The sequence below is a fragment of the Bos indicus x Bos taurus genome, chromosome 2 (genome assembly GCF_003369695.1).
Source record: "Bos indicus x Bos taurus breed Angus x Brahman F1 hybrid chromosome 2, Bos_hybrid_MaternalHap_v2.0, whole genome shotgun sequence".
NCBI classification, from domain to species: Eukaryota; Metazoa; Chordata; class Mammalia; order Artiodactyla; family Bovidae; genus Bos; species Bos indicus x Bos taurus.
This window is the reverse complement of record NC_040077.1, coordinates 624,491-650,742: the sequence shown is the minus strand read 5'-3', so window position 1 is coordinate 650,742 and position 26,252 is coordinate 624,491. Positions and strand designations below refer to the sequence as shown.

The window sequence follows — 26,252 nt, the reverse complement described above, 5'->3', positions numbered from 1 at the left end:
CCCAAAGAAAGGCAATGCTAAAGAATGTTCAAACTCACACATAATTGCACTCACCTCACATGCTAGTAAAGTAATGCTCAAAATTCTCCAAGGTAGTCTTCGACAGTACATGAACCAAGAACTTTCATATGTTCAATCTGGATTTAGAAAATGCAGAGGAACCAGAGAGGAAGTTGCCAACATTCGTTGGATCATAGAAAAAGCAAGACGTTCCAGAAAAACATCTACTTGTGCTTCATTCACTGCCTAAAGTCTTTGTCTATGTGGATCACAACAAACTGTGGGAGATTCTTAAAGAGATGGGAATATCAGGCCACCTTACCTGCATCCTGAGGAATCTGTATGCAGGTCAAGAAGCAACGGTTAACAGAAAACAGCAAAATTCTGTAAAGCAATTATCCTTCAATTAAAAAATAAAAAGAAAAGAAGCAACAGTGAGATCTGACATGGAACAATAGACTGGTTCCAAGTTGGGAAAGGAGTACGTCAAGGCTGCATATTGTTACCTTGCTTATTTAACTTATATGCAGCGTACATCATGCAAAATGCTGGGCTGGATGAAGCACAAGCTGAAATCAAGATTGCCGGGAGAAATATCAATAACTTCAAAGATGCAGATGACATCACCCTTATGGAAGAAAGCAAAGAGGAACTAAAGAGCCTCTTGATGAAAGTGAAAGAGGAGAGTGGAAAAGCTGGCTTAAAACTCAACATTCAGAAATTCAAGATCATGGCATCCAGTCCCATCAGTTTATGGCAAATAGATGGGAAACAATGGAAACAGTGACAGACTTTACTTTCTTGGACTCCAAAATCACTGCAAATGGTCACTGCAGCCTTGAAATTGAAAGACGCTTTCTCTTTGGAAGAAAAGCTATGACAAACGTAGACAGCATGTTAAAAAGCAGAGACAGCCCTTTGCGGACAAAGGTCTGTCTAGTGAAAGCTATGGTTTTTCCAGTAGTCACGTATGGATGTGAGATTTGGACCATAATGAAGGCTGAGTGCCGATGAATTGATGCTTTTTAACTGTGGTGTTGCAGATAACTCTTTGAGAGTCCCTTGCACTACAAGGAGATCAAACCAGTCCATCCTAAAGGAAATCAGTCCTAAACATTCATTGGAAGTACTGATGCTGAAGCCAAAGCTCCCAACAATTTGGCCACTTGATGCGAAGAACTGAATCATTAGAAAAGACCCTGATACTTAGAAAGTTTGAAGGCAGGAGGAGAATGGGCTGATAGAGGATGAGATGGTTGGATGACATCACGGACTCAATGGATACTATTTTGAACAAGCTCGGGAGTTGGTGATACATGGGCAGGCCTGGTGTGCTGCAGTCCGTGGTGTCGCAAAGAGTTGGTCATCACTGAGCAACTGAACTGAACTGATTATGAAAAAGTTTTAGTAATAAAATTTGGTCAAAAGCACACACAGTTTTAAGCTTTCCAACCCATGTCGCCTTCTTACCTTAATTGTGGGTGGCACAATTCTAGTCCAGCCACTTCTCAGGATGGAGCAGACTGTTGTGTTTAGACTTATTCTGGTGTTCACTGTTAGAAAATAAAGACCAGAAGGAAAGAAGTTGTATGCTTTTTTTGCAGTAAATTTGACTGCTAGAGGAATGCTTGGTATATAGTACATTCTTAGCTTTTTTTGCATTAAATTTGACTGCTAGAGGAATGCTTGGTATATAGTACATTTTCAGGAACATTGGTTGCATTTGACTGGCAAAAGATACCTCCTTCAGAACTTGTTTAAAATAATAACTTATTGAGTTCTACTTCACCTAGTATAAAATTCAGTTTTTTAAAGTGATTTTTTTTTGTATATTTGAAGAATTTTTCAGCCATTGTCACTAATGTCTAATTTCCTGACTTATCTCACTCCAGAAAGAAAGTTTGTGCTCCTTAATCGTTTCTGCCCATTCCCCACTCCTTGCAGCCACTGACTACCACTAATCCACTTTATGTTTGTAAAGATTTCTCTGTTTTGGACACTTCATATAAATGAATTTGCACAGTGTGTGGCTTTTTGTATTTGGCTTTTTCCAGTTAACAGTGTTTTCAGAGTTCAGTGAGGTTGTGACCTTCATATTGTACTTAATTTTTTAAAGTTGCTAGACAGTATTCTCTTGTATGGATATAGCACATTTTGTTTACCTGTTTATCAGCTGATGGACATTTAGATTATTCCCTCTTTTAAGTTATTATGAATAATGCTGTTATGAATATTTGTGTGTAGGTTTTTTTGTGGACATATGTGTTTATTCCTTATGGGCATATGCCTTGGAGTAGAGTTGCTGAGTTTTATGGTAACTCTGTGTGTAATGTTTCGAGGTATAGTCAGAGTGTTTTCTTAAGTGACGGTACCATTCTACATGCCCAGTAACATTGTATGTCAGTTCCAATTTCTCCATATGCTTGCTAGTGCTTGCTGTTAATACTATTCATCTTTTTTGTTCTACTGTCCTGACAGATGTGAAATTCCCTGATGACTAATGATGTAGAATATCTTTTCATGTGCTCATTAGCTATTTATATATCTTCTTTGAAGATATGTCCATTCATTTTTTGCTTACTTTACAACTAGGTAATTTGTCTTTTAATTTTTGAGTTGTAAGAGTTCTTTCTCTATTTTTTAGGTCCCATGTCAGATACAGAACTTGTGGATATATCCTCTCATTCAGTGGTTTATTGCTTCATGTTTACAAAGCAGATAGATTCTGCCTAGGTGATCACATTGGGTGTTGTGAGGGCCAGTAGCAGGAGTAAAGATTCTAAGAGCTTCACAGAGGCTGGAGAGCATTTGCACTGGCAGCCTGGACAGTTGGGTTTGTAGGACAAATTGTCTGTTTACAAACAGAGCAGCTGCTGCTGCTGTTAAGTCGCTTCAGTCGTGTCCGACTCTGTGCGACCCCATAGACGGCAGCCCACCAGACTCCCCTGTCCCTGGGATTCTCCAGGCAAGAACACTGGAGTGGGTTGCCATTTCCTTCTCCAATGTATGAAAGTGAAAAGTGAAAAGTGAAAGTGAAGTCGCTCAGTCGCGTCCAACTCTTAGCGATGCCATGGACTGCAGCTTACCAAGCTCCTCCGTCCATGGGATTTTCTAGGCAAGAGTACTGGACTGGGGTGCCATTGCCTTCTCCGACAGAGCAGCTGAGCAGTGTGATTTTCAGTGCTTGGCTGTGAGCCAGTGTCCCCAGGTGCGTGGGTCAGCACACAGCTAGGCTGTGGGGTCCAGGCTCAGCCCACGGTGCCTCCATGCCTGCTTCTAAGATTACTGGTAACCAATTTGTATTTCATGAATTACAGGATATTGAAGCCAAAAAAGAAGCACAGAAGGAAAAAGAAATTGATGAACAGGAAGCAAATGCCTCGACATTTCATAGAAGTAGGACTCCATTGGATAAAGATCTTATTAATACGGGAATCTATGAATCTTCTGGAAAACAGTGCTTGCCTCTGGTTCAGCTTATTCAACAGCTTCTTAGGTAAATAGTATTAGATGTATTTTAATAGAATTATTGATTTTCATAATAAGATAGATTGAGTGCTGGGGACTCAAAAATGTCTTCAGTTGTTGAGGAAATACTCCAGAAAGTACCTCAGACAGACTTTAGAGCAGACTCTTAAATATAGGTGAAATGAGAGGTTAGAGTGTATGAAGTAGAGATTCCAAAGGTTTTCTCACAGGAGAAAATTGGAGTGTGTGATAAGTGTAGGGTGAGATTCTTATCTTCATTAGTAAGTAGGTAGATAGAAATGAAAATCATCATGGTAAGATTTTTTTTAATAGTTGGTTGTGTCATTGGCCATTCTGTCTATCATAGATTTATATATATTTATTTCTAAGACAACTTTTAAAAGCTGAACTAAATAAAAGAATGGTGAGCATTGTATTTGAAGGACTTAATCAGAAGGAGATAAGATCCAGTGAGAATCAGAATATAAACAGAGACTAACATAGATAAGGGCTGAAGTAGTTACTCACTGTTTGCTGAAAAATGTCAGCCTGTGTCACTGTGCCCTTCAAAAAAAGTGAAAGAGCAGGGTGGTTTCTGAAAGGCATTTGTTAGACATTGAAAAATTATTCTCCTTTATGTAACACAACTCCACTCTGTGTAAACCTGGCTCCTGGTTTATTTTTTATATAGAAAGGAAAGTGAGCCCTAGATGCAGAGCAGTGGTGGGTGTGCTTGTGTGGGTTGGCCTGCCCTCCACATGAGGAAACACCAGAGTTTACCAGGCACACTGTGGCTTTTAAAAGAGGATGTTTTATAGCTAATTCCTTTTATAGATTTTAGTAAATGCTAATTAAAAAGCTTTTTCTTATTTTAAAAAATAATCTGATGATGGTTTTTTAAAAATCAATGTTTGTACATTGTAATCTTCAGAATCACAATTTGAAATAAAGTGAATTAACTCAGTGTATTTGGTGGTAATGAAAAGAGCTTGAGAATTTTTCCTGGAAAATTTCAGTTGTGACTGCTTGTGTAAAGTTGGCAGCTGAAACTCTGCCCAGTGTGGTAACTGTGGGAGTAATAACAGTAGTGTTTACATTGCAGAGTTAGTTAAGGATCAAGTGAGAAAATGGTCATTGTTATGCAGAAGTTTTAAAGCAAAAGCATGTAACTCAAGACGTGCTTTTCTGTGTTCTTAACTATGCCTTCCTTTGCTGAGGAGGCTGTGCCTAGGCCCACTGGTCTCACTGCCAACCAGAGGGCTCCCTGTTCTCCATCCTGTGGTAGGTTACCATCCTCATGAGAGGCCAGCTCTCTTGCTCTCCTGCCTGTTCAGACTGTCTCTTCCCTCGGTGTGTAGAGACCTGTCCCTCTTAACCTGCCTGCACCTATGCTGTTTAGTCTGGCAGTCATTTGCCACATTGATGTGATGAACATTTGAAATGTGTCCACAATGTAGCCAAGACACTGAGATTTTATTTTTTTATTAATTAAAGTTCAAATTAAAAACTTAGACCTGATTCAACTATTAGAAAACTTATGTTTGGAATAAGCCATATGAATTGACCTTTTCATCTCTTCATTTTTATGAGCCTTAAGTGCAGATCAGGTATTTGCAATGAAAATTTAGTTATCTGAATTGAAATGTACAAAATACACAAAATATACAAATGTACAAAATATACAGAATACACAATGGCTTTTGAAGACTTTATGTAAAAAAGAACTGATATAAAACTCTCAGTGTTTTTTATTGGTTTTACATTGAAATGATAATATTTTAAGTATATGGTAATAAATACATTATTAACACTGATTTTACATGTTCTTTTTACCTTTATTTGTGTGAGTGGTAGACATTCTAAATTACGTGTGTAAGTCCCTGGCAGACGTTTCCTGTTGCACTATGTTCTCTATACCATTCTCACATTGTCTTCTGACCCTTCCTCTTTACTTTTGGTTCCTTTGGCATACAGGCAGGAGTTGGCCCCGCAGCAAGTTTATAATGAAGATGTACTTATTTGGAAAACACAAAACAAAAACTGAATCATGGAAGTAAATAGTACCTTAAAGTTTTTTGGAAAAGAGAAAAAGAATAATGTATGAATGACTTTCTCACTGACAGAATGCCTGTGATCTCTGCTCTTTTCATAAGCATAGATAATTTGCCTTTCCTCTTAGAGAGATAGACTTTAACATTTATTTCCAACCTTAAGGTTTTGTGACTAAATGAGACTCATGTATTGACTTGGCTGATGGAGTTGTTGAAAAATAATCTGAAGGTTTACAGTTTGGAGATTTTGGAGACATCTGATGCATTTTATTATTTGGACAACAGGTTGGAGAAATTGTAGTTTGCCCAAAGCAAGCCATGAAACAGATTTCAGAGTAACTCCTATCCTGACAAAGAGCCACAGAAAACCATTTATATTTGGAAATAGAGAGCTATGAAGATTTTTAAGTCAATGAAACTCTGTCAGAATTATACACTTTGACTGTGGTTCTGAATTTTTTATTAGGGAAATAACATTTGTATTGTGTTCTGTTAATATATTTTGCTCCATCATGTATGGCATAAAAGCGAGATTCTAGACTGTTTCTTTTAGTGATACGGTTATCAGGGCAGGTTATCAGGTCAGGTTATCAGGTCATGGAGCAGGAAGATGAGGTGAACCGAAAACAAAGCTCTGAGCACCCACTTGCATTTTGTGTGGCTGGGAGTGCTGAGCACAAGCCAGGGTTCCCTGTTGCCTTTTGTTTGCAACCTTGTCTGTGTATGTTGATGTGTGTCTTCTGCTTCTGTCCTCACTCCACGGCTATAGGTAGAGTAGAGTGAGGACAGAATGAGTTCCTGGACTGAGGCCTGGGGGCAGGTATGGTTGTTGGAGGTTCTGCTTAAACTTGCTATTGTGTAAGAAATCAAAGAAGTGGACCAGAATGCTTCTCCATGGCCTGGTGTTGTGCAGAGGTTCTGGACTTTGCTGCTCAGTGACCATGCCAGGCGCTCTTGGCTGGAATAGGGCTGGTGTGGTGGGGCTACATTGACAGAAGTTCCCAGCCAGGCTCTGCTTTGGCTCTTCTCTTTCTCTGACTTACTTTCTCTTCCTCTTCTCAGGACCGCAGGGCAGGCCTTGTCCGCTTGGTGCTGGGCTGTCCCTGAGTGGTCGGGTCTGATCTGGTGTTCTCCGTGCCTTCTAATCTGCCTTCACACTCACTTGAGTTACCTTCTTGGACACAAAAAGGATAGCACATTCTTTCAAAACTTGGTGGCTGAGCACTGCAGAATTTATTCCCAGCAGCCTGGCACTCTGTCACCTACAGTGTCCACTGTGTCCACTCCCCTTCTTTGTCTTGACCTCTGTGCCCTTGTTCCTTTGCATTCTGCTCATGGAACATTTAGTACTGTTCTAATTATACTTTCTCTTTTCTCCCCAATTATCTACTGATGGTTCATTACTCAAGTTGGATCCTGCAGTTGGTATCAGACCCTCTTCTCCTTTCCTTGTTTCTGTGTTCTTTGAGCACCTTTTAACTGTGACTTTTTTTATTTGTACCCACTCTGGTCTTCCTTCTTGTACTTTCTGAACCCTGGGTATCCTTCACATGGCCCACTCTGGTGCTTAATTGAGTAGATCTGAAGGTAGACTTGTGAGGCAGATGCAGAAATGTGAGTGGATCTTATCTTTAAGAATAGTGTTGCATTTGTATTTGAAATGAAGTGCGAGTGGATCTTATCTTTAAGAATAGTATCACATTTGTATTTGAAATGCAGCTTTGGATAAAAAATTATATAACAGTTACTTTTCCTTCCAAAGGTTTATAGAGGAGTTTTCTATTATTTTGGACTATTCCATGCAACTCCTTAAGAGCACATTTGTAAGGCAAGGGGTATCATTCTACCTTTGAGTGTCTTCTGCACGCCTCTGCTTAGTTTTGAATGAGGTATGCTTATTGCATGTACACCTGACACATTGGGGAAGGAAGCCAGCCGCAGGTCACGAGGGTGTATGGTCTTTATTTCTAATTTATGTTGTGATTTTTTTTTACATCCCTCCCCTCTTTAAATACAAACATAACTTGCTTAATTTTGCAATTTTCTTTCTCCTACATAGAAACATTGCTTCTCAGACAGTAGCCAGATTGAAAGATGTTGCCCGTCGGATATCATCATGTCTAGACTTTGAGCAACATAGTCGTGAAAGATCTGCTTCATTGGATTTGTTGCTGCGTTTTCAGCGCTTACTTATCAGTAAACTTTATCCAGGAGAAAGTGTTGGTCAGACTTCAGAAATTTCTAGTAAGTTACTTTAAGTGTTAAAGTGTCTTGTATATATTTTGACTTTTTTATTTAGGCTTTTTGACATACCTATTCTGCATGGCCTACATGTGTAGGTTTTATACTATTAGATGTACCAATTTTGGAGGACTTTATTTTACATTTACTTTTTATTTTGGACAGATATTTCTGTTTTAAACTCATCAGTATTTTTATTTCATTGTGTTAACATTTAAATTCCTTAGAGATGAGAAATAGCATCCTTTATGTTCAGGTTAGGAGAAGGCAATGGCACCCAACTCCAGTACTCTTGCCTGGAAAATCCCATGGGCAGAGGAGCCTGGTAGGCTGCAGTCCATGGGGTCGCTAAGAGTAGGACACGACTGAGCAACTTCCCCTTCACTTTCACTTTCATGCATTGGAGAAGGAAATGGCAAGCCACTCCAGTGTTCTTGGCCTGGAGAATCCCAGGGATGGGGGAGCCTGGTGGTCTGCCATCTATGGGGTCGCACAGAGTCGGACAAGACTGAAGCGACTTAGCAGCAGCAGCGGAAGCAGTCTTATAGAAGGTCTGTTAGACTTATTCCACATGTTAGTTACAGACTGTTAGAGACTGACATAATGTGGGGACAGAATTGTGACCTAATATTTGTATGTCACCCTGGTAAGCTAGATGAGTGTAGTAGGAGAAATGCATCATTGTTGGAGGAAGAGAATCTCAGTTACAGCTTTAGCTTGTTAGCTGCTGGATATAGGACAAAGTCTCCTGGGAGTTGTTGATTCCTCACCTACCAGACTTAGGATGAGACTTGAGGGTGCCTGTGAGAATTAGGATGATATGTAAGAAAGAGCTCAGTTCTGTGTACAGTGTAGAGTAGAGCACTTGCACAAACTCCAGAGGAGTGGTTGGGTCTTTATGGGATAGTTCTGTGCCAGGAATGGAAGGGTCTTCTACTTTTTTTTAGTGTTTTTATAGCTGGTGTATTCTAACACAATTTGATTACTTCCTGAAAATAGTTAGGCACCTGTAGAAGATGGAAAATTTCAGGTTGAAATCAGTGAACTATTTCAGTCTGAAAGAGATGTCATAAACTCACAAGGACTATTAAGAGTCATGTAGCAGGAAAAGTTGAACCAGGAAAAGTTGAAGATTTTTTATGACATCGAAAACGGCATAACTGTTCATTGAGAGTAATTTTCAGGCCTTAAGATTTGGACTTGAAAAACATGTATGTTGCGTATAAGGTTTTAGAACTCTGAAGTTATAACTTTGGTTTAGTGTTTTTAAACACTGTGTAGTTCAGTGTTTAAAAATTGATATATCCAAACTCACTGTTTTTCAAATTATGTGCTGTAAAAGGAGCCAAGGACTAAGTAAGGGTTAATAACCACTCCTGTTTGAAAAAAATTATTATAGATAAAAGATGTAATAGATAAAGATAGAATAGTGAAGCAATGAAGTTTATTTACAAGGTAAATTTTGATAGTGCAAATGAAATTCTCTACATCTCCCCTCTAGGTCCTGAACTGATGGGGGTTGGGTCCTTGCTGAAGAAGTACACAGCCCTTCTGTGCACACACATTGGAGACATACTGCCTGTGGCAGCCAGCATTGCTTCCACCAGCTGGCGGCACTTTGCAGAGGTGGCCTGCATTGTGGAAGGGGACTTCACTGGTACTTACCTTGTTTCCTAAATGTCGGCATGTATTTATTTTTGAAGATTGATATGATTTAAAATGTATCATTTTGTGATAAACTTGCATGCCTTTACCTCATATATCTAGTGCTGTAGAGTAAACTACATGTCTAGTACTGTAGACTAGGCTATATCTAGTCCTAGTCTTTAACCTTTTGCTTTTTTAGTTGCAATTCTAGAGTTAATCATCCTGGTGTAAATAGAATTGGTGCTTTAGAGTCATACCACCGTTATTAGCACTTCAATAATGAAATAAATGGTAATTGTCTAATTTTATTTCAGCAACATAAGAATTAGTTGCCCCTTTAAGGACCTTAATATTTTTTCAAGTTAATTCTGTGACAGTAGATGATTATGATTGAGTGCTTTTTTTCTGATGATTAACTTAGTTGAAAACACTTAGTTTTTCTGAATAAAAAACTCTAGCTACTCCTTTTGTGGTGAAACGGTGTTTTCAAAAAAGTATTTTTATAACTCAAAGGGTTCTGTTTGATACCTATGTTTGTTTCTTTCAAAATGAAAGATAAAATAATCCTGTAGAGTATACTGAAGGACAAGTGTTCCTTATCTTGTGATTTATCAGGATTTAAACATAGCCCAAGCTTGTAAAGTGATTTTATAAGATAAAGACTTTTGTTTTAAGTCTTATACCTTTTTTTCTTTTTCTTTTTAAATGTAGGTATTCTCCTTCCAGAACTAGTAGTGTCTATAGTGCTTCTGCTCAGTAAAAATGCTGGTCTCATGCAGGAGGCTGGAGCTGTCCCTCTACTGGGTGGCTTGTTAGAACATCTGGATCGGTTCAACCACCTGGCACCAGGAAAGGAGAGGGATGACCTTGAAGAGTTAGCCTGGCCTGGCATCATGGGTATGGCACCTTCACTTAAGGACTTGCACTGGGGAAAGTTTTGTCCTAGTCTGCTCTTTCATTTGAAAGACTAATTTGACAAAGGAACACCAGTTATTGCCATTTTCACTGATTGTAGTGTGGAGAAGGAGGTGGCAACCCACTCCAGTGTTCTTGCCTGGAGTGTCTCTTGGACAGAGGAAACTGGCAGGCTGCGGTCCATGGGGCTGCAGAGTCAGACACGACTGAAGCGACTGAGCACTTTGATGGTAGTGTAAGTGGAAAACAAAGATAAGAAACATCAGAATAGTTTTGGGTTATATTTAAGAAAAGTTTTTCTGTCAGTAATGGTTGTTACATCCTGAATTGGATTATTTTAGAGCATTCTGGAAAATCCTTTCTTGGGAATTGTCTCCAGAAGATATAGTTGAAATGGTTAGTTATGATCCTGCTTTGGAGGCAGACATTGATATGGGAAGGCTTTCTTAAACTCAGTGGCCTTATGTGATGTTAATGAGTTATGGAATTTCCACAGTCTACTGGGCACTTCCCATCCTTTCTGTCTCTAGTGCTTACCAAATTGGAATGAAACTTATCTTTTCAAAGTTTTGAACTTTGACACTTGAATCTAAGTCTAAGCATTATGACTTCCTGGACTTACAGAATTAATTGTGCTTTACCTTTCATTTTATAGGAAAGCTGAAGCAAGGTAGGCCTTTCTACCATTGTAGACTGTCATTTTTATATGTATTACTTAACACAAAAAGTAACAAGTGTCCCGAGGAAAATAACCAGCCTTAGGATATTGAACATTATTTTTTATTTCTTTATTATAGCTAATATTTTCAACACAATTCATCTACTTTGGTGAACTTAAATGGTCATTTGTGATTTTTGTCTGTTTTACTCTATGTGGTTGAGAGCTTATAATTTGATCAGCAGTTCAGACATAGACTTTTTTTTATTGTGAAGTGTAACATATACACAAAATTACCAAAGTCAACTTTGGGACTGATCACAGGGGAAACCATTTATTAAGCAGAACCTTCCCAAACACTGTCTCTGTCTTACTGAAAGGTTTCTCCGGGCTTTTGTGCTTGCCGTTCCCCTGCTTCTGTTGATCGTTTTATCAGATAGGCATGTGACCCATAACAAATTAATTGCTTAAATGTTCGTCTGTTTCTTGGTGGTTTGTAAGGCGTGCTTTAGTACAGAATGCCAGATTTCCACAGTGATTGTACTGGTCTTCATCTCTACGAAGTGGGAAGTACTCAGTGTTCCACCTCCACGCCTAGCATACGCCATTTTTTTCCATAGGCGTTTTGTCTGTAGGATCATTGTGCTAGCACTCGCTGGAAGGACTGTTGTGGTCTGTCCTCTGGAGTACCACCTTTGACTAAATCAGTGACTCTCTGCCTGTGTCTGCTTCTGAGTGTGACTTCCTGCCAGAACATACTATACTTGCTGGCACCTCTAGTGCACTGTGGAATAGAAATGGTGATAATGGGCACTCTTGTCTTGCTCCTAGGAGCAGAGGAAAAACTTGCCAAAGTTCATGTATGAACTATGATATTTGTTGTTTTTTCTTTGTAGATACCTTAAAATATTAAGGATGTTTCCTTTCATTTCTGAATGGACATTTAGATCAGATCAGATCAGTTGCTCAGTTGTGTCCAACTCTTTGCGACCCCATGAATCACAGCACACCAGGCCTCCCTGTCCATCACCAACTTCCTCAAATACTTTTTTCTGCATCTCTTGATGATTATACAGTTTTTTCTATTCATGTTGCAGATGACAAATTTCATTCTTGTTTATGACTGGGTGGTATTTTATTGCATATTTGTGTGTGTATATATATCTCATGTCTTCTTTGTCCATAACGATGTAACATTCATCTGTTAATGGATAGTGGATTGTTTCCACCTTTTGGCTGCTGTGATTAATGCTGCTGTGAATATGGGTGTGTAGATGTCTGAGTCCCTGCTTTCACTTCTTTGGGGTATATAGCCAAAAGTTGGTTCAGAATTCTTGCTTGGACAGTTCCCTAGACAGAAGAGCTTGGCAGGCTGCAGTCCATGGGGCCAAAGAGTCGGACACAACTGAGTGACTCAGCACCAGTGCACTTGATAATTCCATTTTTAATTTCTTAAGGAATTGCCATTCTGTTTACCACAGTAGCTGTGCCATTTGAAGTTCCCACAGGCATTGCACAAAGGAACAGTTCTAGTTTTTCCACCTACTTGGCCAACACTTGTTTGTTTTTTAAATAATAGCCATCCTACCTGGAGATTGTCATACTGAGTGAAGTAAGTCAGACAGACAGGAGAAATACCATATGACAGCCCATATATGTGAAATCTAAAAAGAAATGATACAAATGAAATAACTTATGAAACAGAGACTCACGGTCTTAGAGAACAAACTTAAGATTGCAGGGGGAAGGATGGGGAATAAGATAGTTAAGGAGTTTAGGATGAACATGTACACACTGCTATATTTAAAATGGATAAACAATAGGGACCTATTGTATAGCATGTGGAACTCTCTTCAGTGTTATTTGGCAGCCTGGATGAGAGGGAAGTTTTGGGGAGAGTGGATATGTTTGGCTGAGTCCCTTCACTGTTCATCTGAAACTATCAGCCTTGTTAATTGACTATACCCTAATACAAAATAAAAAGTTAAAAAATAGTGGCCATCCTATTAGGATCAAGTGGTATTGCATTGTAGTTTTGATTTGGTTTTCCTGATGATTAGTGGTGGTGTGCATCTGTTTATGAGCCTGTTGACCATGTACGTATCTTTGGAGAATGTCTCTTCAAGTATTTTTCTTATTTTTAAATCAAATTTCTTGTTGCCATTGTTGAGTTGAAGAAGTTTGTTACATGTTCTGAGAATATATGTATGACTTGCAAATCCTTTCTTATTCTGTGGGTTGCCTTTTCATTCTGTTGATAGTGTCCTTTGATTTTTTTTTTTTTTTAAATGAAGGTTGTCTGTGCTTTTGGTGTCTTGTCTAAAAAAATGATTGACAGATCCAGAGTTATGAAGCTTTCCTCCTGTTTTTTTCTAAGAGTTTTATTTATAGTTTTAGCTCTTATGTTTAGGTTTTTAATTTATTTTGAGTTAATTTTTGTGTATGGTAAAAGGTACAGGTCCAACTTGATTTATCTGCATTTGAATATTCAGTTTTTGCAGCACCATTTCTTGAAAAGACTGTCCTTTCCCCATTGAATGGTCTTGCCGTTCTTGTAAAAAAAAAAAAAATATTGCCTATATATTGTGAAGATTTATTTCTGGGTTCTTCTGTTCTATTGCTCTAAATGTCATTGTGCTGGTACTACACTGTTCTTTACTTTTTTATTTTTTCCTTAGGGTTTAATCTGAAATTTTTCTAACTTTTTGAGAAATTATGCTAGTTAGCATAGTGATATTTTTATAATGTTTATTATGAAAATGTTCCAACAGATAAAAGTAGAGAAAATAATATAATGAATGCACAATCAAGTATTTACATTCCCAAGGACTTCCCAGGTAGTCTGGTGGTTAGGACTCCAGGCTTCCACTGCAGGGGGCACAGGTTCAATCCTTAGTCAGAAACTAAGATCCTACATGCTGCATGGTGTGGCAAAAAAAAACCCCAAAAACCTCACATTCCCCAAGCTCTCCTATGCTTTTTATCTGATTGATTGTATTATTTTAAAACAAATTTCTGTCTTTAAAGATTTTTACATGCTTTACCTGTTAACAATAAAAACTTTTTTGGGAGAATGAAACTACAGTCTCATTGTTCTAAGATGAACAGATTCATTACTCTTTTTATTAGTGGTTATGTTGAGTCAGGATGTAGACAGGTCCTCTGTCATCAAGGTCATATATACTTCTTGTTTTTTTTACCCAGCAGCGTATCTCCAGGCTCTCCTCCCTCACTTTGGTTGTACTGTTTATTTTTTTTGTTTGTTTTTTAAAGAAGTAGGCTGTTTGTTCTGGAGAATTTCACATTTTCTAAACTTGGTTTATTGCATTCTCTTCTTCGAGTCGTAACATCTTTTGTCAGTGATATTTTCTATAAACTGCTGATAGGTTTGCTGAGATTTGGTTTCTGTTTTGTTGGGTCGGAGTGTTGCTGAGGTCATGCTGTGTGCTTTCTGTTCTGCCCGTGGTGCTGGGTGGCCCGCCTTCAGTCCTGTCACGTGGGCCAGGGGGTTCATATAGTGTGTCCGCTCTACAGTCCTCTAGCATCCCTGCCCTCAACTGGTGGCACGAGGCACAGTTTGCACAGGAAAGACACGATCCTAGCATCACCCCCAGCCCACCTGAACTGCTTTTTGTAACAGTAAGTTGGAGTCCTAATGCTTCCAAAGCTGACTAGTGAAGTTTTCTCTTTTTTTGAAGTATTATTTTAACTCATTGAATTTTATTGATTTTATGTTTATTAACTTTTTAGCTTTTATTTTTTCCTAATATGTACATTTAAAGATAGAAATGGCTTCAAAAATATACTTAGCTATATGTCACAAGTGTTGATTTGCAGTATTTTCATTATTGTTTGTTTCAGTTTTCTGATTTCCACAGTCATTTTTTTCCTGGGAATTTTGGATGACATATATATATATAAAATGACAGCATAATTTCAAATGTAGGGATTTTAATTTTTTTTTACTTGTTTTATTTATTTATTTGTGGCCACACCATACAGCTTACAGGATCTTAGTTCCCTGACCAGGGATTGAACCCAGGCCCTTGACAGTGAACGCACAGAGTCCTAACCACTGGATTACCAGGGAATTCCCTTAGCTGTTTTTAACTTAACTGCATTGTAGTCATTTTACATGCTCTGTAACTTGACTTATTTGAAATTTTTGAGGTTTGCTTGATGCTTGGTATACGGCCAGACTTAATGTTCATCCTATCACGTTGTGTTTTTGTTTTTAAATCGTTCTGTATCCTTGTTGAATTTTTGTTTGTGGTGTTAGTTATAGTAAGATGTATGTTAATTTCTTATTGTGTTTGTGGATTTGTCTATTTCACCTTGTAGTTCTTTCACGCAATTTGTTCAAGTCGTTTTATCTATTGATCTATTGATTCATTGATTTTGGTTTCTGTATACACAGAGTCATTTTTTACAGGTCAGAACTGTAGAAATAATGAGGAAGTAACACTTATACGCAAAGCTGATTTGGAGAACCACAATAAAGATGGAGGCTTCTGGACTGTGATTGATGGAAAAGTGTATGATATAAAGGACTTCCAGACGCAGTCATTAACAGGAAATAGTATTCTTGGTAAGGCATTGCCTTTTACTTTATGGATAAAGGTTGTGAATGTGTCATCTTAAGTAGACCATTTGGTTTAAAATGATCAGTTTAGTAACTGCTCCAGGTCTCATACATTTTAGTCTATCAGTGACTTTCTATCACAGCAAATTCAGACATATTTAAAGAATTTCTTATAATTATGCAGTTTTTGTTCCAACACTTGTTGGAACTTGTTCCAGGTTCTGAGTTGACCCAGACAGCCCTGGCAGAGGGTGAGAGATCATATTACTTTGGAGTTAACCTGCGCAGTCTGTTTCCTGTTTATGTAATAAATGGCTAGGCAAACTGTACTGAAGTCATGTTACTTTTTTCTGTTTTATTTCAGCTCAGTTTGTAGGGGAAGACCCAGTGGTGGCTTTGGAAGCTGCTTTGCAGTTTGAAGACACACGGGAATCAATGCATGCTTTCTGTGTTGGTCAGTATCTGGAGGTGAGGCTGTGTGTGTGGTGAGCAAGGTGGACATCAGTGGGGACCCTCTCTGGATATTTCTGATAAGTGGTTTTTACCCTGAAGTATTGATAGCTGGATCTTTTAGAGGAAGGGGTCATTAAATGAAAAGCAAAGATCTTTTAAGATTTTTTAAATAAGCCAATTTCCATTTATTCCTATTAAGATTTAAGATGTACTGATCTTGAAAAACTATTTTAAAATTGTTAATTTGTAAGAAATACAAACCCTGAACCACACACACACACACAAAAGTTAACTGTTTATCTTTACAATTTTATTGTAATTCTATGTAGAAATTTGGAAGGACTTAACATCTTGATAGGTATTTTTTGGGAGTAGCTATTTCATAGCATAGTGTTTTAGAATAGAAATATGCCCATTCTGTATATTCATAAGCATTGGGATTTATATGTTGAGATTGACTTTCCAGATGTGGATATAGAAGTGACAAAATGTATTAATTTATGCCTCAAGGGTAATGTTTAAAGGATCTTATGAAGGGAAAAATTAATTTTGTTTATAAGTTGTCATATGACTAGCAGCGTTTAAGATTATTTTCATTTGAACCCTTTCTGTTCTACCTTCTGTTTGACTTCCTCAGGAATTTTCTAGTTAAGTCGTTTATCATTGCTTTGGATTTGCTACCAGTAGACCTATGTGTACTGTCTGCTCTCAGTTATTAAAATCTTCTGTTATTGTGGGGCAGCCTGAGCTCACTATTATAGGACGTAGTCTTTATTATGGCAGTATATCTTGTTTAAGGATAAAAGCTGTTGGAATTCTTGATTGAATGTTGTTAATTAATTCTATTTTCATTTCATACTGATAATGAAATTTATCTTTCCCAGCCTGACCAAGAAGTTGTTACCATACCAGATTTGGGAAGTCTGTCTTCACCTCTTATAGACACTGAAAGGAATCTGGGCCTGCTCCTTGGATTACATGCTTCCTATTTAGCTATGAGCACACCACTGTCTCCAGTTGAGGTCGAATGCGCCAGTAAGAAAAATTTTGTTTTCTGTTAACGGATTAGCAGGTTAGTTTAGCTGGAGCTGTAAGTGCCGTTAAGGATAGTGAAGAAGAATGAGCACAGTTGTTGATGAGGAAATATAAGGATAGTGAGACTAAACCAGTTCATAGAAATAGCTGTGAGTGGCTTTCATTTGTGTGATCTGTGGCATCACAGGAAGCAAGCTGACAGGTGTGCAGGAAGGTTGAGCTTGTGTGTGGTCTCACTTCCACATCCTCTGACAGATTGGCTCAGCTCCCTGCTGCCTAGAAGTCTACATGTTGTGGACTGACGGTTCCTCAGGATGGTGTTCTGTTTGAGGATTGTGTTTTTACCAGACTCCAATCCAGTGTATTTTGAGATGGCAACATTCGTAACCACCTAGAATATTACATTTTCTCCATATCCCATATAATACATTTGAATGACTCAACATATTTATGTATTTCTCTATCTGTTTCTCCACTGACTGTCCCGTGCACATCTCTTGAGTAATTTCTCATGGAAGTTACCATGTTAGGCACTGAGGATGTAAGCAGGTATAGAATTAGATGCACCCTGCCCTTAGCTTGGAGAAGGAAATGGCAACTCACTCCAGTATTCTTGCCTGGAGAATCCTGGGGACAGAGGCGCCTGGTGGGCTGCCGTCTATGGGGTTGCACAGAGTCAGACATGACTGAAGCAACTTAGCAGCAGCAGCAGCAGCAGCAGCAGCTGCCCTTAGTTACTTCCTGTACCTAGACGTCATAAACAGGTCAGGTTGGATGGTGGTAGAAGATAAAATTGAGTCATTTATAAGTGGTTTGGGAGGTAAGGAGTGGGTGGAGGGAAAGATTTCATGGAGGTGGAACTATCGTGAAATTGGAGTCCTAGCAGACTGGGTGTGTGAGGGCAACATTGAGAAAATCAGCTTTGGGCTGGTGCATGTGGAGGGTTAGGGGAGAAAGCTAGTGGGCAAGGATTGCCATGGTGCCTACTCATCCTGCCTTCTGGACAAACCTTTGGTGCAGGTGCTGTACACTTTGCTGCCTCAGAGCGTCTAAGATGGTGATCTTGTCTTCTTCTAAATCAACTAGGAACTGCAAGGTGTCAGAGTAGAGGGGAGCAGTAGGTACTGTGGGCTTGTGGTGTGGGGGTCTCTCCATTCTAGGACATCAGAAGCCACCACTGGAGCAGAGAGACAAGAGGGAGTTCTAAATGGAGAGGTTCAGGGAAGGTATGGTCACGATTGTGTTTTGGAAGAATTAATGTGGCACTTTGGAGAATGCTCTGAATACTTTAATATCTAAATTTCCAGTAAAAGAACATTGAGTCAACCCAGTTTTGATTGCTTGGGTTTTGGAGAAATACTCTGATAGCACAAGTTATTGAAAAAAAATCTGTAGTTATAAAAGCTGATTCTTTGAGGTGAATCTCAGTTTAGTCATCATAGCAGTTATATGGGTATTCCCATTGGCACTGATAGAGGACTTGCTTTTATGGTGCTTGGCCTGTGCATCACACAGGTCTCCTTTACAACATACTGGATCTCAGGTTTCCAAGCATCCATCCCTTACTTAAGTTCTTGTCTTGTATATTCAGTAGTCTCTCATTATTATTATTTGATTAATGCTCTCAGTTCAGTCGCTCAGTTGTGTCTGACTCTTTGCAACCCCATGGACTGCAGCATGCCAGGCTTCCTTGTCGATCCCCAACTCCCAGAGCTTGCTCAAACTCATGTCCATTAAGTTGGTAATGCCATCCAACCATCTCATCCTCTGTTGCCCCTTCTCCTCCTGCCTTCAGTCTCTCCCAGCATCATGGTCTTTTCCAGTGAACAAGTTCTTTGCATCAGGTAGCCAGAGTATTAGAGCTTCAGCTTCAACATCGGTCCTTCCAATAAATATTCAGAACTGATTTCCCTTAGGATTGATTGGTTTGATCTCCTTGCAGCCTAAGGGGCTCTCAAGAGTCTTCTCCAACACCACAGTTCAAAAGCATCAATTCTTTGACACTCAGCTTTGTTTATGGTCCAACTCTTACATCCACTCATGACTACTGGAAAAGCCGTAGCTTTGACTAGATGGACCTTTGTCAACAAATTAATCACTGTCACATATTAAACTGCTTTTTAATATGCTGTCTAGGTTGGTCATAGCTTTTCTTCCAAGGAGCAAGCGTCTTATAATTTCATGGCTGCAAGTCACCATCTGTAGCGATTTTGGAGCCCCCCAAAATAGTCTGTCACTGTTTCCATTGTTTCCCCATCTATTTGCCATGAAGTGATGGGACCAGATTCCATGATCTTCGTTATTTGAATGTTGAGTTTTAAGCCAACTTTTTCATTCTTCTCTTTCACTTTAATCAAGAGGCTCTTTATTTCCTCTTCAGTTTCTGCCGTAAGGGTGATGTCATCTGCATATCTGAGGTTATTGATATTTCTCCTGGCAATCTTGATTCCAGCTTGTGCTTCATCTAGCCCAGCATTTTGCATGATGTATTCTGCATCTAAGTTAAATAAGCAGGGTGACAGTATACAGCCTTGATGTACTCCTTTCCCAATTTGGAACTAGTCTTTTGGTTAATGCTTTAGGGAGATGTATTACCCCGAACATGTTTTTCTCCTTGGAACCCTTCACATGTGCTGTTCTCCTACCTATATGCTCAGTGTCTTGGTCTTCATCCAGATCACAAAAAAATTCTGTATGAGCCCTCCAAATAATGGGGTGTTTGCTTCCGCACATTCCCACCATAGACTTTGTAGTGTATAGTTATCCCAACTGAAGTTGGGGATTACTTGTGTAAGTGGTATCTCATTTTCTTTTCCCTGTTAGAAACAGACTCAGTTTCACATGGTATCTGTGAAACTGGACAGCTCTATACTTGAACAGGTATCCAGTAAATGTTGGATCGGAACTATTATTTTGGGTTTTGATTCCATACTTAAGATGTGTTGAGTAACTGGAAGGTGTTACCTTTTTTCAGGTAGACATAGGAATTATAAGCCAATCTATATAAATATGTTAGATGAGACTTGCATATGAGTGATCCTGAATTTCACCTTCTAAATGAAGTACTTAGTTTTCTTTTTCCCCTAGTGTTTATTTCTGAATGGTGCACTCAGATTTTGTTTTAACCTTTGTATATGCACTCTCTAGAGTGGCTTCAGTCATCCATCTTCTCCGGCGGCCTGCAGACTAGCCAGATCCACTACAGCTACAATGAGGAGAAAGATGAGGACCACTGTAGCTCTCCTGGGGGCACTCCTGCCAGCAAGTCCCGGCTCTGCTCCCACAGACAGGCCCTGGGGGACCATGCCCAGGCATTCCTGCAAGCCATCGCTGACAATAACATTCAGGATCACAATGTGAAGGTGAGTGAGGCCTTCCCACACTGTGCCTTCTGTTTACCTTAGGACTTTGACTTGTGAACAGCTTAGCACAGACTTCATTTGCATCTTATTTGGAGGGATGTTAAGAGGCTGGTTCACTTCGGTGTCCAGTGAAGTTTTAGAAGCATCGCTGATCACAAGTGCATCAGAAGTTGCAGCACTTAGAATTTATGACGATGTTGCAAGGTTGGCTTTGAAGTTACCTCCAGCTGTTTCTGTTGCAGGACTTTCTGTGTCAGATTGAAAGATACTGTAGGCAGTGCCACTTGACCACACCCATCACCTTTCCCCCTGAGCATCCTGTGGAGGAGGTTGGCCGCTTACTGTTATGTTGCCTCTTAAAACATGAAGATTTAGGTATGAATCTCAGTATTTTATCGGTACTATAGATCTTACAACTGACATATTTCACAGTCATAACTAATATTCACTTTATCTTAAATATCTTTCACAGGTCACGTGGCATTATCTTTAGTTCATGCAGGTACACTTGGTATTGAGCAAGTAAAGCATAGAACGTTGCCTAAATCAGTGGTGGATGTTTGTAGAGTTGTTTATCAAGCAAAATGCTCACTCATTAAGGTAAGTAGATTTTGATTCTTTTCTTCTATGCTTTGTGGACAGTTGGTGGGGTATTGTTGTTAAGTTGTCCTTTCATATTTAACTTTGTAGACACATCAAGAACAGGGCCGTTCTTACAAGGAAGTCTGTGCCCCAGTCATTGAACGATTGAGGTTCCTCTTTAATGAACTGAGACCTGCAGTTTGTAATGACCTCTCTATAATGTCCAAATTTAAACTCTTAAGTTCTTTGCCCCGTTGGAAAAGGATAGCTCAGAAGATAATTCGAGAACGAAGGAAGAAGAGAGGTAAGAAGGTAAAGGGTATAGGGGGATGCTTTCACCTGTGTCCCCCTCCTGTCTGTGGTTTGAGTGAGGCTGTTGGCTGTTGCTCACCACATGGGCATTTTCACAACTGCTATAGTGTTTTTATGTGTATTTATGATTAAGTATACAAATGCTGCTTATTTTACCAAGACATGAGATAATGTTGCAGCTTTGGGACTGAATGTGTTATGATTTGGTAACTAGTAAACTGATACTGAAAAATACTGTGAACTTTATTAAATTGATGGTAAAGGTGAAGTGTTTTTTAAATCAGTTGTCCCAGTAATGAGATTTAATTAATCCGGTAATGGATTTAATCTTTCCAGGGGCAATTATTCTTGCCATTCTTGTGAATAAATGTTTTTATTTGGAAATATTGAATATTCTGAAGCATGGAGGATTGTTATAATAGGAACCAAAAGAGTTACTGCTATTTTCAGGAAGCAGCTGTGTAGGGATAGGAAAAAGAGTTTTTGTATTAACCAAAGTTTGAGTGAAAATACTTAAAAAGCTTTATAATTTGGTCATTTGTGATTATAAACAAACCTACCAAGGTATCTGATTATACTCTTATGAATTATATTGATTTATGCCCAGATCAGCCTTTTAAGCAATATTAATTAGTGAGTTTTTGATGAATATTACAAACAATAATGTCATGGAAGACTATTTGTTCCTGGGCTTGAACCATAGCTTATCTGGATCCTGGAAATGCTTTGAATTAGGAAATAGGGCAAGAGCACTTCTGAGACCCCTTTAACCCAGGAGGCCAGGAGACTCAGGAGATAGGATCTCAGCTGGAAGGAGAACAGTCCCATCCCCATGTGGCTGTTGCCTCCCTGGACTCTGAGCTCACATGGTCACCTCTTAAAATGTCTTGATGTGGGTTATATATTTAATTGCAGTTTTTGAATAATTAATATTACTGGTCTTATGCTAATTTTTTGATTCACTGGTAGGGTACTATAGGACTCAGAAGAGCTATTGTACTCTTGGTTATTACTATGAAAAAGAACAGAGGAAGATTAGCAAAAATTGACACATGGAGGAAATTCCAGAGGAAACCGGGCCCAGGCTTCCTTCCAGTGTTCGCTCTAGTGAATCACAGAGTCCTGCTTGGTTCTCTCAGCAGTGACATGTGACAAAGCTATCTGTCAGGGACGCTTGCCTGAACCTTGGTGTCCAGGGTTGTTGTTGATTGTCAGTCACATGGTCACGTGGGGCTTGCATGATTGCTCTCAGCTTCCCAGACTCCATCCAGAGTAGAACAGTTGACATAAGTCACAAACTCTGTTCACTCTGGTTGAGGTGGTCCTATGCCTGAGGCACATTCTTCTCAGTGAGAGCATGTCCAGGTTTCAGAGCTCAATTCATAGAAGTTGGGCAAGGGCCAGTGCAGATGATACAGGCCTTTCTTGGGAATTTGCAGGGTTTGAGCAACCCAGACTTGATATGTTAGTGTTTTATTGTGTTGTCTGTTAATTATATTATAAAGTAGAAGAATTAGACTAAAAGCCTTGAAGAGTACCAAAAGTAGAGAAGCAACACCACATATTAAATTGCAAATTCAATCTCTCATTTAAAAGACTAACTTAAGGGACTTCACTGGTGGCCAGGAGGTTAAGAATCTGCCTCCCAATTCAGGGGATGCAGGTTTGATACCTGGTCAGGGAACTGAGATTCCACATGCTGTGGGGCAGCTAAGCCTGTGAGCCACAGCAGCTGAGCCCCTACATTCTAGGGCCCATGCTCCACAAAAAGAAGCACACATACTACAACTCGTGGAAGCCTGCACGTGGCAAGAAAGCGTCCAAGAGCTGCAATGAAGACCTAGCACAGCCAAAAAAAAAAAAAAAGACTAAACATAGCTAAAAAACAAGATGACTAACATAGCCAAAGGCATCTAATTGATTCAGTTGTACCCCGGTGACAGAACCAATATACTAGTCCTGAGTGGGCACAGTAGGATCTGTTGACAAATGTAGCCTGCCATTTACTGTGTACTCCCTGTGAGCTAATGCTGGGTTTTCCATTTAAGTTATTTTATAAAAAACAAAGAAGAACGTGACACATGAAAATTATTTGAAGTTTAACAGCGTTCACAAATAAAGTTAGCTACTTTTCATGCTGCAGCAGTAGAGTATTTGCAGTAGATTGAATAGCCTGCAAAGACTAAAATATTCACTCTATTCATTCTCTGTCCCTTTATGAAAAAGTTTGTCAGCCTCTGGGCTTCTCATTCTTTAGGGCTTCTCTCCATTGTAACATTGTCACTATCTTTCTGTCCCTGACATGCAGTGGCAGGGAGTTATTACTGAATGTCATGTGAGAATAATTATGATAGTCTTTACTTTTTGTAATTTGAGCACTTGACAATGATATTTACATGTTTCTTTGAAAAGAATATTCATATTCTCTACCTTCATGCAAATTTAAACATTTCTTAATGTAAAATCATGTTTAAGGATTTTTGTAATGAATGATGTTTTTAAACATAGTTCCTAAGAAACCAGAATCTACTGAGGAAGAAGAAAAAATTGGAAATGGAGAGAGTGATTTAGAAGAAGCTTGCATTTTGCCTCACAGTCCTATAAATGTGGACAAAAGACCCATTACAATTAAATCACCCAAGGTGAAGTATTTTTTGTGATTCTAAGACTGACTATATAGAAGCACAGCACATTGGAAGGGAATCCACAAGTATTGTTGCTTTGTTTTTGAATATGAGTAGAGACTATGGTAGTTACCAACAGCATGAATAACTGCCCCAGCGATGCTTAAATGCACTTTACTTATGGTGCCCTGGTCAAATCAATAGCTGGAGAAGTGTTTTCTTTTACTCTTAGCTGTATACTGTGTCATTATTTGTTCACCATTTTACTCATTCATTCATTTATTCACTCATTCATTGAATGTATCCTTTGCTCCAAAAACTGTTAACATGGATGATAATTTAACTTTGTCAAGTTAGCCAGTTCCAAAGTACATAAGTATACAGATTATACATTGATTTGTAAGACTGTTTACGACATGGTTGTTTTTATCATTGGTTCCTAAAGTTAAAATATGTTACCAATTTAAACCTAGTGGCATTTATTTATATTTTCTTTGAGTAATTGTTTTAGAGCACATCTTAATATGAATAGGGTTAACTGATGGTGAAAATGGTTTTCGTTTGTCAGGATAAGTGGCAGCCACTGTTGAGTACGGTTACAGGTGTTCACAGATACAAGTGGTTGAAGCAGAATGTTCAGGGTTTGTATCCTCAGTCTGCACTCCTCAGCACAATTGCTGAATTTGCCCTTAAAGAAGAGCCAGTGGACGTGGAAAAAATGAGAAAGTGCTTACTGAAACAGGTAAACTTGGTAAGACCATTCTTCTCTGTCTTGGATAATACGTAAACACTTAACAGTATGCATTGATTTTTTTCACAGTTGGAGAGAGCAGAAGTTCGCCTGGAAGGGATAGATACAATTTTAAAACTGGCAGCCAAAAATTTCTTACTTCCATCTGTGCAGTATGCTATGTTCTGTGGATGGCAGAGACTTATTCCAGAAGGGATTGATATAGGGTAAAACTTTATGTTTTTTCTTAATTAAGGGAAGCTGTGACAACAGAGCATTGTTTTATTGAAGTTAAAAGTCTGCAATATTCTGAGTAAACTTCTTCATCTTTGTTTGAAGGGAACCCCTTACCGACTGTTTAAAGGATGTTGATTTGATCCCACCTTTTAATCGGATGCTGCTTGAAGTTACTTTTGGCAAGCTGTATACTTGGGCTGTTCAGAATATTCGAAATGTTTTGATAGATGCAAATACCAAATTTAAAGAACTTGGTGAGTTAAAAATCTGGTGGTTAAAAGGCTATATTAAAATTGCTATTGATGTCAATGATATCAGCATTATTTCTTAGTTTGTCTCTTAATTATATATTCTGGAAACTTTGAAATGCTAATTTTTGCTTTGAAGACTTTCATAACTTTGTACATTAGAATGATAATCTAAGCTGCTTTAAACTTTCTCATATTCTAAACTAAACTTTCAGAATTTGACAGAAGATGTAATATTGTACTATCCTAATACAAAGCTTTTGTATTTTAACATTTTCAAGTGTATCACACAGTATACCTTAAAATGTATTTTTTATTAGTACATAATTTCCTTAACAATTTAAGCATCTACAGAGAAGAGGGAGGATTGGTTTTGTGGAAGACAAGTGAAATCTCTCTCTTGTAATTGACATGAAAGGAGTGAGTCACTAGGGATATTTAGAAGAGCAGAGTTACAAGTTTTGTAGATACATGGAGACAGCTACATGTGAAGTGACGGTGGTATGATTATTGCAGAGTAATACGGAACTGCCCAATGTCCACACTCTGGATATCTGATGAAAAAGACAGACTTACTAAAAAAAATTGCTAATGATTTCTGCTTTGTGTATGTTCTTGGATCAATGCACAAGAAATTTATTTGAGTGCCAATGCCTTTTAGGTATCCAGCCTGTCCCCTTGCAAACAATTACAAATGAGAACCCATCAGGACCAAGCCTGGGGACGACCCCACAAGCTCGCTTTCTCCTGGTAATGCTCAGTATGCTCACCCTGCAGCACGGTGCCCACAATCTGAGCCTTCTGCTGAATTCTGGCACGCTCGCTCTTACACAGACAGCACTTCGTCTCATTGGTGGGTTGGCATTGCCCTAAGTCACTTGTGAAAATTTCATTGGTTTGTCTTGATCTCTCTTTCTATAAACTTTTTTTTTTTTTGGTGGATAAGTACAAATAACATAAAATTTACCATTCTAAGTAATTTTATAATTTATTGTCAGTAATCACATCCACAATGTTGTGCAAGCATTAATGCTGTTGTCTATAACTGTTTATCACCTGAAATGCAAACACATGTCCATTTACCAGTGACTCCTGACTTCCCACTCC

At 38.7% G+C, this 26,252-nt stretch overlaps 1 protein-coding gene across 5 annotated transcripts in view; it reads left to right on the top strand.

Moving 5' to 3' along the window:
• The window catches only part of HERC2 (HECT and RLD domain containing E3 ubiquitin protein ligase 2), a 235,078-nt gene that overhangs the window by 81,790 nt on the left and 127,036 nt on the right, over window positions 1-26,252 (top strand). For 4 of the 5 annotated variants that reach the window (XM_027554355.1, XM_027554357.1, XM_027554356.1 and 1 more), the window contains 16 exons: window positions 3,318-3,496; window positions 7,579-7,763; window positions 9,262-9,417; window positions 10,119-10,304; window positions 15,398-15,568; window positions 15,927-16,030; window positions 16,900-17,050; window positions 20,198-20,412; window positions 20,655-20,787; window positions 20,885-21,012; window positions 21,103-21,298; window positions 23,815-23,948; window positions 24,499-24,672; window positions 24,751-24,887; window positions 25,000-25,151; window positions 25,807-25,998. In XM_027554355.1, the coding sequence (XP_027410156.1) occupies window positions 3,318-3,496; window positions 7,579-7,763; window positions 9,262-9,417; window positions 10,119-10,304; window positions 15,398-15,568; window positions 15,927-16,030; window positions 16,900-17,050; window positions 20,198-20,412; window positions 20,655-20,787; window positions 20,885-21,012; window positions 21,103-21,298; window positions 23,815-23,948; window positions 24,499-24,672; window positions 24,751-24,887; window positions 25,000-25,151; window positions 25,807-25,998 (2,593 nt within the window). The remainder of the gene's footprint in view (window positions 1-3,317; window positions 3,497-7,578; window positions 7,764-9,261; window positions 9,418-10,118; window positions 10,305-15,397; window positions 15,569-15,926; window positions 16,031-16,899; window positions 17,051-20,197; window positions 20,413-20,654; window positions 20,788-20,884; window positions 21,013-21,102; window positions 21,299-23,814; window positions 23,949-24,498; window positions 24,673-24,750; window positions 24,888-24,999; window positions 25,152-25,806; window positions 25,999-26,252) is intronic. The other variant, XM_027554358.1, reaches the window with a different exon arrangement.